The 13,209-nt window shown below is 30.1% G+C and overlaps 1 protein-coding gene across 1 annotated transcript; it reads right to left on the reverse strand.

Moving 5' to 3' along the window:
• Positions 1 to 966: 966 nt before the first annotated feature.
• Positions 967 to 3,837, reverse strand: LOC110667282 (pentatricopeptide repeat-containing protein At2g37230). The gene has a single exon (XM_021828079.2). The coding sequence runs from the start codon at positions 3,550 to 3,552 to the stop codon at positions 1,279 to 1,281; it is 2,274 nt and encodes a 757-aa protein (XP_021683771.2). The 5' UTR covers positions 3,553 to 3,837; the 3' UTR covers positions 967 to 1,278.
• Positions 3,838 to 13,209: the final 9,372 nt, after the last annotated feature.

A 13,209-nucleotide genomic window follows, 5' to 3' on the forward strand; every position in this document is an offset into this window, starting at 1 on the left:
GACTATGGACTCAAGTTGCCTGGGCTGCTACTCTTGCTTTACCAGCCTCTGGGCATTTGGTTTTGGACTGGGAAGGTTGGAACTTGGGAGCCTGCGATGATGAGATTCAAACCATTAGATGACATCTTCCAAGCGAAGCCAGAGGAGAAAACCACCCCAGATATTTACTGACAGAATAAGAAAAAGCCCTTTTTATACTTGAAAAGAGGATGCGGCAACCATTCCTTAGCCGTAAGAATAATATAAACATAAACATATATAGAAGTAAAATTACATTATTATACAAAATATAAAGGAAACATAGCCATGCAAATAGAAACACTGAAGATTATTGAATGCTCCTGATATATTTAAAAATAATATTTCTTGCGTTCACATTCATGTCTAACTTTTCAGAAAGCGAATCTAATATTTCTGTGACATTCAAATCTTATAGTTACCGTCATACAAAAACTAATGCAACTGCATCTTGTAAGCAGAGCAGGAAAAAAATGAAAATAGTCATTTTGCTTCATGGGCACTGCAACCCCAATGTCACAGAACACAATTATTCCACTATCCAGCATCCTCCACTAATGCTTACCTCTGGTTCTAGCCTACCGCCACACAGGAATCAGCATATCTATAGCACAGATGCCAGAAGTAAATGGTATGTTGTAGTGAAAGTTCATACATACAGATAACTGGTTATCGAAATGCAGTTTGGCAAGCGAATAGAGCTTCCGCTAAAAGATGTGAAGCGAGATGAGCAAAATGTGTTAAGGTGTAGCTTACCTGACACTTGTAATAAGAGCAACGCCAGTATCATAAGCTAGCCTCTGAGGGAATAAATTTTTTATTCTCAGAACTTGGCAAATAAGCTAAAACTATACTCTTCACTGCAGGAAGCTATCCCAATATAATAGATGATTGCAATTTTAGAGTTCAGAAACTAGATTAAAATAACTACATAACAATCACAATGAGTAAAAAGGAACTAATTTCAAGGATAACATTAGTAACAAATATGATCAGCAGCCATTCATCATCTGCAATCCTTGAGTATTAGAACCATCTTTCAGTTGAGAATATCCTGTCTAATTCACTAACTCTTCAAAAATAATTCAACAGAGAAACATGTTTGAAGGGATAACACCCTATCTTCAAAATGATTAAACAGAATATTTTACATAGCTTTTCTCAAAATTTATTCTACTCAATGATGCGAGGAATAATTTTCCATTGAACATTCAACTATATTCTAACCAGTGAACCAACCAAAAATTAAAAGCACTGCAATTAAACAGCAAAAGAAGATTGTTTCTTTCCTTTGCTGTTTTCACGAGATTTCTCCCCTCCCTTTATCATTCTTGAGAGAATATCAGCCTGCTTTGTGTTACCCTCCTGATTAAGGCTTTTAATCAAATCCTCACAGCTACTCCAATCTGTAACCCCTCCTTTCTCCATGATTTTACACAGTATCGAATATGCATTAAGGGTCTTCCCTGCAGCTAAGAGAGCATCCAACACTTTATCATAGCTTTTAAAGTCTACATTAAAGTCCCTCTCTAATGCAAAGTCTAACAACTTAAGAGCGGCAATGGTCTTGCCTTTCTCACTAAGAAAGGACAGAAGATCATCAAAATTTACATGACACCCACTATGCATTAGTAGCTCAATTCGTCCAAGGGCTTCCTCAACATGACCTCTCATGAGGAGAGCTTCCAAAATCTTAGCTACCAAGTCAATATTCTCCTTCACCCCCTTCTCCACCATACTCTTCATAACACGGCTAGCAGTTTGAACCCTCCCATCTTCAAACAGACTCTCCATCACTGACCTAAATACTGATGAATCTGGGACATGCCCTTCTTCAATCATAGCATCCAAAGCTGTTTTGGCATCAGCTGGCTCACCTTTCCTAAGGTAGCTTTCAATAAGCAACTTGTATGCATCTGCATCTCGAGGGACCCCTCTCCTAGCCATGATCTTTATAATTTCAAAAGCAGAATCAGGAGACCCTTCTTTTGAATGCCCACGGATCAAATTATTAAAGGCATTTGGGTCCTGAACACCTTTTTTCATCAACTGCCGGAAAAAGATTTCTGCCTTTCCTGTTTGCCCATGACCACACAGATACTGAATCATAGAGTTATAAGCACCAGACCCCATTTCCAAAGTATTCTGTGGCCTCAAAATAATTTCTTTCTCAATTAACTTATCCAACAACTTTACTGCCCGATCATACTCCTCAGCCTCACAAAAATTTTCGATCAAGACACCATAATGGCCAGCCTCTGTCGGTATGCTCAATCGTATCATTGCCTTCAGCACATCCTCAGCAGCTCTCAAATCTCCAGCCTTGCACTGGCTAGATAACAAACTTATAAAGATCGAATTATCTTTCGGAGCAAGATGCACCCCTACCATCTCCTTCAAAATCTCTTTTGCCTCTGTCATTTTCCCAGCATTACAAAGCCCCGGCAACAAACTCGAATATGTGTGAGCATTAGGCTTAATACCAAAAGACTTCATCTCCTCAAGCAATCTCAGCCCATCATCCACTCTATCTACAGAAACATACCCTTTAATCATAGTCGTATAACTAATAACTGTAGGAGCTATGTTTTTCCCCTTCATCTCTACAAACAACTTCTCTGCCTCCTCCATCTTTCTAAATCTATAATACCCATTGATCATCGTATTATAAGTAACCACATCAGGGGATATCCCTCTAGTCTTCATATCCTCATAAAACCTCATTGCTGTTTCCAACCTCAATGACAAGAAGAAACCCCAAAGCATAATATTGTAAGTATGCCTAGTTGGCTCAATCCCTTCACTCAGCATCTTATTAAAAAACCTCTTAGCCATCATATATCTCCCTCTCCTCAAGATCACCTTAAACAAAGTATCATAACTCTTAACTGACCTCTCCACACCCAATTCATTCATTTTCTGAAATATCTTAACAGCTTCTTGAACTATCCCAGCCTTACCATAACTCTCAATTAGCACTACAAACATATCCTCATCCCACTCAACCCCCTTCTTTGGCATATCCAAGAGAATACAACGAGCGTGATTGAGCTTCGAAGCTCGACCCAAAATCTCAATAATCTTCGTATGGGTCTCACGGTCGTGCCGAAACAACCCAGCCCGCTCAACCCACCTGAAGAACTGGAGGGCGTGCTCAGAGTTACGAGCACCGTGCAGAACATTATAGACTAAAGAGTGGTCAAATTCGGGAACCAAATCCCGGATTGAGTTCTGCAACCGCGTCGTCCAGGCCCGACTGGCCATCATTCTGCATATTATATCCTCTAATTTTTCAGGGTCCGGACGCTTACCACGCAGGATTAGCTGCTGCTTTTGATTCTCTGGAGCCGCATTTGGAGACTCGGTTTCGGATTGGAGTTGTGGAATAGGTGGCGGGATTTCTGTGACACAGGAGATTGGATCTTGGGTTGAAGTGCAGAAATGGAGGGGAGTAAGGAAATAGGGGAGTGAAAGTCTCGGAAAAATGTGATAAACCCGAGCTTTGTAGGAATTAGAGAGGGTTAAAGAAGCCATTAGTAAGGAAATTAACAAGACTATGAAGAGCCTGACCTTGAATCGACGACGAGACGAGAAAAGCAGGAAACGACACAACACTGAAGCAACCAGCAGTGTATCGACGCGCAGCAGAGTATCGACGACAAACGAAGCACAGCAGATCAGAGGACTTGAGGAGGCGGTGCAAATAGAGAAGAAAATCTAAGAAGGGGGAAAGGGGCAATGAGTATCGGCGTCGCCGCGTCGGGCACAGACGAGGTGAGAAGAGATCCGACGCAGAGAAGCAGCCGCATGGGTTTACAAAGTTTAGGGTCTCTGGCTTGGGTAGGATAGTGGGCTGGGCTTTAGGCAGAACATGGGTTTTTTTCTAACACTATTAGTAGAACAGGCACAAATCCGCTCTAGACATGGGTGCTAAAAGCTTTGCCAAGTGTAGTAGAGATCAAAGTGTACCCAAAAAGGCCTGCCTCCAAAAGGCCTCCATTGTTTTAGCGTCTCAAAATGTGTTTATTGCACAATCACTCTTTTTATTTTATTTTATTGTATATGTTTCACGGGTATATGTGAGCCAACTTAGAGGGCAAGGAGCATAAGAGCAGAGCTAACCAACTCCAATCACTCTTTTTATTTTATTTTATTGTATATGTTTCATGGGTATATGTGAGGCCATTTTGAGCCAACTTAAGAGGAGAGGAAGCATAAGTGCAGAACTAACCAACTCCAAAATCAATGACATATTTCAATTAATTAATGTATCTATTAATCTATATATGTAAAGATACGATGAATAAAATTACCTCGCTCATTGTTTACACACATTGTCAAAGTGTCCCATAAATCTCAATCTAGGGAACAAAAATGCAAGTAATAAATTCTTGGCAGCTTAGTGTTTGAAAATTTTTTAAAAAATAAAATTTAGCAAAATTATTCCTTTCAATTGATTTGTTTAGTATTGTTGATTTGTCGTTAAAATTGAGAAATATTTTTTAAATATATTAATTATAGAGTATAAAAAATAATTTAAAATTAAATTTAATAAATTTTTATTATAAAAATATTAAAATAATAATATATTATAAAATAATTACATACAATATATGCTCCTTTTATTTAGAAACATATCTCTAAGTAATATTCTCTAAAATATATTAATAAATATGTTCTTATCACTTTTCCCTATAAATAGGATCAAACAATAATAGAAAATTATTTATTTTTTTCAAACCTCTTCTCTCTTCCTGCTCTATTGTATCTCTGCTATATTGTTATCATTTCGAGTTTTCATTAAGGATCTCCCTGGTAGACTTTTGACATTTTTTCCTTTGATTGTAGGTCCCTTATAACAAAGACGATAAAAGTAAAATTATATTAGTAAAATAACAATTTCAAACTTTATCAAATAATAAATTTTTTTTAATTAACTTTTAATAACTTTTGAAATATTTTTTTTTCTTGAAAAACAATTTTATCCCACCAAAATGCCAAGAATTTGAGTCTTATTTAATGTACCCCAAGATCAATGACATTACTGCACTAGGCATTTTTGTTGGGTTGAAGGGTCAATTGGAAGTTCACAAAACCTACTTAGAAGGTACAAACCCTAATTAATTATTATGCAAAATTGACACTTCCCATCTATATACTAATAATAATAATAATAATATACAATGAACAATGACTAATAATAACACTTCCTACCTACGGTGCATGTAATATGTGATCAACCTCATATAAAAATCATTTAAATCAAATATTTATATCAAAATTTATATAAAATTAATTAAAAAATATATAATGAATATATAAATTTAAATGTAAATATTTAATGATCGTAAAGCTTAACTTTATATAAACTCGTTGTTAATTAAAATTTTTTATTAAGGCTTTCTCATTTCAACGGAGGAAGGCTAATGCTTCATTTATAATATATATATATATATATATTTCTACAATTTAAGAGAATATTTAGCTTAATTTATAAAAATTGATTAAGCTAGTGTAAACTTATATGTATTTAAGATATTAAATAATTATCTGTCACAACTCAAATGATTGTAAAGCTTAACTATATTCTTAACTTTATATAAACTCATTGTTAATTAAAATATCTTGTTTTGCTTTGTCTCAAATTTGCAAGGCTTTATCATTTGAATGGAGGAAGGCTAATGCTTCCTTTGTAATATAATTTTTTTCTTTTACAATTTAAGAGAATATTTAGCTTAATTTATAAAAGTTGATTTATAAACACATAGTATTTATAAGTTGATTTAAACTTATATGCATTTAAGATTTTAAGTAATTATCTATTTGATTAAAATATTTATAAATAACTAATAAATAGTTAATGTATTTGATAAAAAATAATTTATAAATATATTTATTATTAAAATAATAAATAAGATATTAAATAAGTTTTATGATCAAATTTTAAAAATTAAATAAAAAAATATAAAAAAAAAATATTTTATTAAATTAACTTATAAGTACTGAAAATAAATATTTTTTTTTAATTTATAAGTGTAAGAATTATTATAAATAAGTAATCAACTAATTTTTAGAGCATATAAAATAATTTAACTAATTTATAAGTTAAGACAAAATACCATCTAAAGCTACATACATTACGTGCAACATTAGAGAGTCTATAATCAATTCCTTAATAGCTAGAGGCTTCAATTCGTTTCAAATTAAAATTTGTTGTTGTTATTTTTTCAGTTTCAAGTTATAGTAATTTTGAATTTTTTTTATAATATTATCCTTACTATTAATTCCATAAAATTTCAGCAAATAAAGTGTATATATATCTCTCTCTCTCATGTTTAAGTTTGTTTGATGAGGAGGCTAATTTAATAATTATAAATATATTTTTCATTTTTTAAAATAAATGTATTCCATATAATGAATTTCACATATCATATAAAAAGATTAAAAATGAATTAAAAAATCCTTAAATTTCCAATATTTTGATTAATCTTTTTAAATCGAGTTATTCTAAATTAAGCTCTATTTATTTTATAAAAAATAATTTATATTTAAAAAATATAAAAATATTTTTATGAAAATATTTTTTTATATTTAATTATAATTTTAAATTAATTATATGTATTTATTTTATATATCTAAAAATATATTGATATTTTAATAAAATTATTAAAATTTAAAAAATAAAAAATATTTTTTAAAAAAAATTAAAGTACTTTTTTTAAATGATAATTTTTTTTAATAAAAAAATTTTTTGTTAACTAATTTTTTTAAATATCTGAAATATTAAAAATATAAAAAATATTTTTTTAAAAATATTTTTTTATGAAATAAATAAAATTTTAATTAGAATAATATTAAATTAATTATAATTTGACTATGATATATTTTAAAGATAATTTTTCCCAACTGAAAATATTGGGAAAAAAAAGGCTGAGGGACAGAGGAGAAGACAATGTGCCCATGCGCAGCTCGGTAGATGGGATGGGATGGGACCTCTTTTTAAACTTCATAAAGTGGTTGTCTTGTCACTCAGAATCCTATGGCACACACGTGTGATGTTTTCATTTAGTCATGCTTAAACCTGTTCATTTATACTTTTATTTACACTAGCTGTATATAATTTTAACGTAAAGTTTTTTGGTTTAAATTGAATAAATTAAATTAAATTATTTTAATTTAATATTTTTAATTTAATTTTTAATATAATTTAATTTGATTTAATTTTATATTTTAATTATTTTAATTTTATTTTATTTAAAAAAAATTAATTAAATTGAACCGAATCGAATTATTTTATTAATTTATAAATTAATTTATTTTTATAAAAAATTTATGAATTACATGTGATTATATGTGTAAATTATTTAATTTTATTAATGAATGGTTATTAGGTTCAAATTAAGGTTAAAATCATGTGAAATAACTTAAAAATTAAGTTTAAATAAAAAATCCATCAAAAATAAAAATTAATCGGTTTGAAACAAACTGAACCAAAATATAATGATTCGGTTTGATTCGATTTTTAATTCATTTTGGTTCAATTTGATTTCTAAAATATAGTAACTTGATTAATTTAGTTTTGATAATTCGGTTTGAACCGAATGCTCAGCCCTATTAATTAGCTAGGCATTGTTTCACGCTTTATAAAAGATTAATTTAAAAAAAATTATAAAATTTTACATTTTTTTACAATTAAATCTTAAAATTTATATAATTATTGATTAAATTCTCATGTTTAATTAATATTTCAAATTGATCTAACCGTCAAAAAATCATAAATATACTAAACGAAATTCTACGTCAACTGTCATATCATTATTGAAAAAGTTACATCAAAAACCTAAAATTTATATTAATTGCAAAAAAAAAATGAAGTTTATTAATTTTTGCAATTAAACTATAAAATTTATATAATTACTAATTAAACTCTCACGTTTTATTAATATTTCAAATTATCCAACTGTCAATAAACTATTAGTATACTTTAATAAACTATAAAGCCAAATTTTATTTTGTAGATACAATTACAATATCCTATTTTAATTAACCTACACATTCAAGCTAATATTAATCAAGTTTGTTCATTATTACTATACATATGTTCAACAATATAATACAACCTTGGAACAAAGAAAGAAAAAACAAAATCAAATTCTTTCTCCTCTGCAAGGTGGGTCAAAACACTAGAAGAAAGAATAGTTATTCATTTACATCAATCACTCATTAATAGCAGCAATCAACAAACTTATAAATTACAATTTCCAATCAAAATAGTCAAAATAAAAGTTATTATAATTATCTCAAAAGCATCACATACTAATGGTTTTTTGACAGTCGTGTCAATTTGAGATATTAAACAAACGTGAGAGTTTAATTGCCAATTATATAAACTTCAGGATTTAATTATAAAAATTGACAAATTTCATGGGGTTTTTTTGACAATTAAACCTAATTTAGAGTTTCTAATGTGACTTATTCAGTAATGATATGGCAGCTGATATGAAATTTTTATTAAGTATACTAACGATTTATTGACAGCAGAGTCAAGTTGAGACATCAATCAAACATAAGGGTTTAATTGATAATTATACAAACTTCATGGTTTAATTGTAAAAATTGATAAACTTTAGGGATTTTTTAGCAATTAACCCTTTATAAAAGGCTAATTTCTTTAAATTGTGTACCTACTTCTTTTGATAATATCTTTTTCCATAATCGAACTTATTTTATTACTGCATTCAACACTTTATTATGTATTTTTAATAAATAGTCATATGTATGATAATATATATTTTTGATATCGAAACGTAAAAAAAATTCAACCTCAGGGTCGTTGGTTAATCTTAGATTTGCCAACCCTCGTTTGCTTTTCGTTGTCTAGGTATTTAGTTTCCGGCAATTTCCTTCCAACATGGTTTAAGTTATGCCCTTCCCAACTAATTTCGTTTATATATATATTCTCATTATGGATAAGTTGGGTTAAGTATGGCTAGAGTTGATCTCGCTGGCCCCCGCATTTAGATATTAAGAGAAAGTCCACTTTGAGTTGATCTCGCTGGCAGAGGTTAGAACTAAGAGAACTGTATAGGGGATTAGCTCTCATATATATATATATATATATATATATATATGTGTATGAGTATGAATTTGACAGACGAGTGTGTAAGTGCTCCAAATTGCCTTTCGTGTGAATATGACTTGACTTGTTTGAATTGTGTGAAGACGTTGCATTTTATTCATAGAGATGCACTAGACTTAGATAGTTATAAAAATATTATGTAAAATCAATATCTTACTCTATGAGTTGAACGCTCATTCTTGTTCACCCTATTTTTTTCAAGCTTCAGAAGGATTTTTTTTTTTTCAGAATAATATATTTCCTTTCTTGTAGGTTTATCAGTGGTTACCCATTTGTATTATTATTTCCTTAATTTGTAATTTAAAACTCTGCATGTGCTAGTAGTAGCGTTGATCTTGTCAGGAATTGAGTTAATTTAAGTTTTGGTATTAATAAATAAAATTTTTTTATGATATTTAAGTAGTTAGTAAATAATAGTATTAGGGTTAAGTTGAGCTCCCTTAACTTTAGTATCTGATGGTTATCAGGTTAGTTTGGCCTGAATAAAAGTATAATATTTAATTTTGATTTTACTTGCATATTGGGCTTCAGATTTTGGCTCTGAATATGGATTGAGAAATAGTAAGACTTATTACAAGTCTCAGGGACTTTATGCTGGCCTAAGTCCTTGTGCCGATCCGGCCCGTGGGATCAAGTAATGACAGGGACAAGTTCTCACTATAAACTAGATTAATCAACAAAATGAAACCCAACTAAAGCAAAAAGCACAACAGACGAGAGGAGAAAGTGAGGGGGGAGAGGGTCTGACAGTCAAGAGGTTTGATCTCCCTCAGACTAACTAAGGTTAAGTTTTTTTAGTGAAAAGAGAGAGGTTTTAGTGAAAGAAAGGAATCGTCTAAAATTTAATATGTGCCTGTGAAACCCCTTTATTAAAATTCTTTTGATCAATAGGTGAAAATACAAAGACATATGAAATCAAAATAACATTATTTGAATGATGGTACAGATAAAAATATTCTAAACCTTTATATAAATGACATATGGCCACAACGACTATAAGTCTACTCTTATGTGAAAGAATTGATCATAAATGATTAAAGTGAGCAGCTAGGTTCATAGCATATTAAATATTTAGTCAAAATCATTGCTCTTGATTCAATAGTAAAATTATTATTAGTTGATAAAAATTAATGAATTTCCTCTTCGATAAGTAAGAGTTTAATTTTATTATAAAATATTATAAAATAATCTATTCTCAATATGCTAGAGAGTGCATTATTAAAATCGATTAAAAAAAATAGTTTTAAAATGTAACTTAATATTGAACCAAATAATTTTAGAAAAATAAATAATTAAATTTTAACTATATTTAAACAATATAATTTAAAAAAGTAGTTCAAACCACACGAAATTAGAATACACTCCATATGCTCAATTTTTTAGAATATCGTAAATTTTCCAAGAAGAAATGACAAATTAATATTTAATATTTTACATTATGAAATAAGCATTTGAATAACAAATTATTAAAAATCTGTTTAGTGTTATTATTTGAATTACTATTAAAAAGTACTATATTAAATATATTAATAAAAATTATTAAAATTATTTTTATATTAAATTTAATATATTTTAATAATAAAAATTATAAAATAATTAAAAAAATCTTTAAATTACTTATTTTTAATAATATTTAAAATAATAAAATTTTAAAATGAAAACTTTAACCTTAATGGGAAATAAACTCTAATTCATGGATATTTTTTTTCTTATTCTAAAGATAATTTCATTCGCAGTAAAGAAAAGAAAGGTCCAAACTTAAACAAATAAAACCTTAAGTAATTGAGTTTGTGGATGATCTGACATCACAGGAGAACGTAACGCCACTCACCAAGGAAAGCACAGCCAGTGCCTCTGCCAATCGAAAAACTTTCATTAGTTGCAGGAGAAAAATAAAGGCTGCCTAAAATCTTCTTCAAAATTGGGGCAAATTATAAAGTATATTTGGTATATTAAAAAATAGTGTATCATATATTCATATAAAAATAATTATATAATAAAAAAATAAAATTTATTATTTTATTAATAAATGTATACATATATCTAATACACCTAATAATTTACCTAAAATTAGAGCTGAGTCAAAAGAATTAGGAGAGAACCCTTAGACCTAGTTGAGCCATAACCCAAAAATCATACAAATAGATACTCATCAAACAGTAAGATAAAGCTCTTTTGGTACTCTCAAAGTCATTTAAGGTATCGAATGCTTTATCGATGATATCATGCATGTCTTTGGAGGTACTAGAGGCACCGAAGCCACACCAAATCCGAAGGCACGCAACCTAACTCAAAAGCATCAACCACATTATACAAATCCTAGCACTATGGAAGCCAACTCAAAATCACAACCCACATATCGGTACAAGCAGGTCGAAACAAGCCCATTCATGAAGCACATACTAGAAATAAAACCCAAAAGAATATTTACAAACCAAGCCTACATAGAGGGAAAGGAAACCCACACTGGAGGGTTAGAGAAAGGCCACCCTTACTCGGAAGCGACAATAAAAAGTAGCATCTAGCAAATGAAGACTTTTGAAGCGAAACAAAAAAAAAAGAGAGGGAAGTTTCCCTCTCCGCATGAGAGAGAGAGAGAGAGAGAGAGAGGAGGCGGTATATGGAATTAAATCAAGTAGTAGTGAAAAATTATAGACAATAAGTCCTTTATTGCAGGGAATAAATCCCATGAATTTAGATCTATTAAAAAAATAAAAATAAAATTATCAGTCTGTTTGGTATTAAAATTTGAAAGTTGAAATTATTTTTTTAAATAAAAATATTATTTTAAATATTATTAAAAGAAATAATTTTAAAAAATTTATTTTATTATTTTAATAATTTTATAATTAAAATTAATTAAATTTAATTGTAATTATATTTTAATTTTTTAATTAATATATTTTAAAAAATAATTTTTTAATAATAATTTTAACTACAACACCAAACGGCCTTAATGACGTAAATCTATGCCGCAATCCTTTTTATCATACAGGATTACTTGATTCTTCTTAAAACCCTATTGCATACTGTCACATTTCTTTTAGCTCGAGAAATGATTGTTTGGCTTCACATCTTCCTTTTTCTAGATGCTGATCTTTTTGCTTTTGCTTTTGTTTTTGTTTTTAGCATTGGACTAATTGTTTATTGAATCAGGGTGGACATCAAAGGATAGAATTCAAACAATTCGTGGAAGTATCACATGGATTGGTCTAAACAGCTACTCATGGTCAGGAGATGAGTAGGGTATCTAGCAGGAGGGCATTACAGTTACTCCACGATTGCATGCAACTTAATTTAAGTCCAAGGATTCTATTAATTTACTTCTAACTGGTAATCATATTAATTTTTCCATGGGGAGATTTTGCTAATTTGATCAGTCAAATTGCATTTCCTAAGGCTGCAAGTCCAGCAATATCTATGCTGTTCTTTGATATGCTTATACTGCTTAGTTGTGCGCTTCATAGAATTGGATTTGGCTTTGGCTTTACTGAGACAAAGCATGTTTAATTGAGTGACTTGCTAGTGTTTCATTGAATAATCAGTGATAGGTGGAACAAACTCTCAGATATGCAGATTTAAGCTGCAAGTAGCAATGTAATTTATTTGGCTTGACATTCATTTGGGGGGTTGTTCTTTTGGCTGGAGTGCTATTTAAGTATCATCTTGCCCTGTTACTCACATTTTACTTGTAGTACCAATCAGTAACATGGAGGCTAAGTTTGTGAATTTGAACAATCTACCGGGTATTCTTCATCAACTGCTTCCTGGTGTTGGGCCTGGACTTTTGATTGGAATTGGATATGTTGACCCTGGAAAGTGGGCAGCAACTGTTGAAGGAGGTGCTCGTTTTGGATATGATTTAGTCCTGCCTATGCTCATTTTCAATTTTACTGCTATTTTGTGCCAATACCTCTCTGCTCGAATTGGTGTGGTCACTGGAAGAGATCTTGCCCAGGTATTTGCCTATTTATTTGAAGATATTATATTAGGTTTATATTGCCTTCTTTGCCATAATATTGCTACTGATGATCCCTTGGAAATTTTATGTT

Source organism: Hevea brasiliensis, chromosome 3, assembly GCF_030052815.1.
Source record: "Hevea brasiliensis isolate MT/VB/25A 57/8 chromosome 3, ASM3005281v1, whole genome shotgun sequence".
NCBI lineage: Eukaryota > Viridiplantae > Streptophyta > Magnoliopsida > Malpighiales > Euphorbiaceae > Hevea > Hevea brasiliensis.

Excerpts from the sequence above, each read along its gene's own strand:
- LOC110667282 (XM_021828079.2), bottom strand. The coding sequence starts at position 3,552 with ATGGCTTCTTTAACCCTCTCTAATTCCTACAAAGCTCGGGTTTATCAC.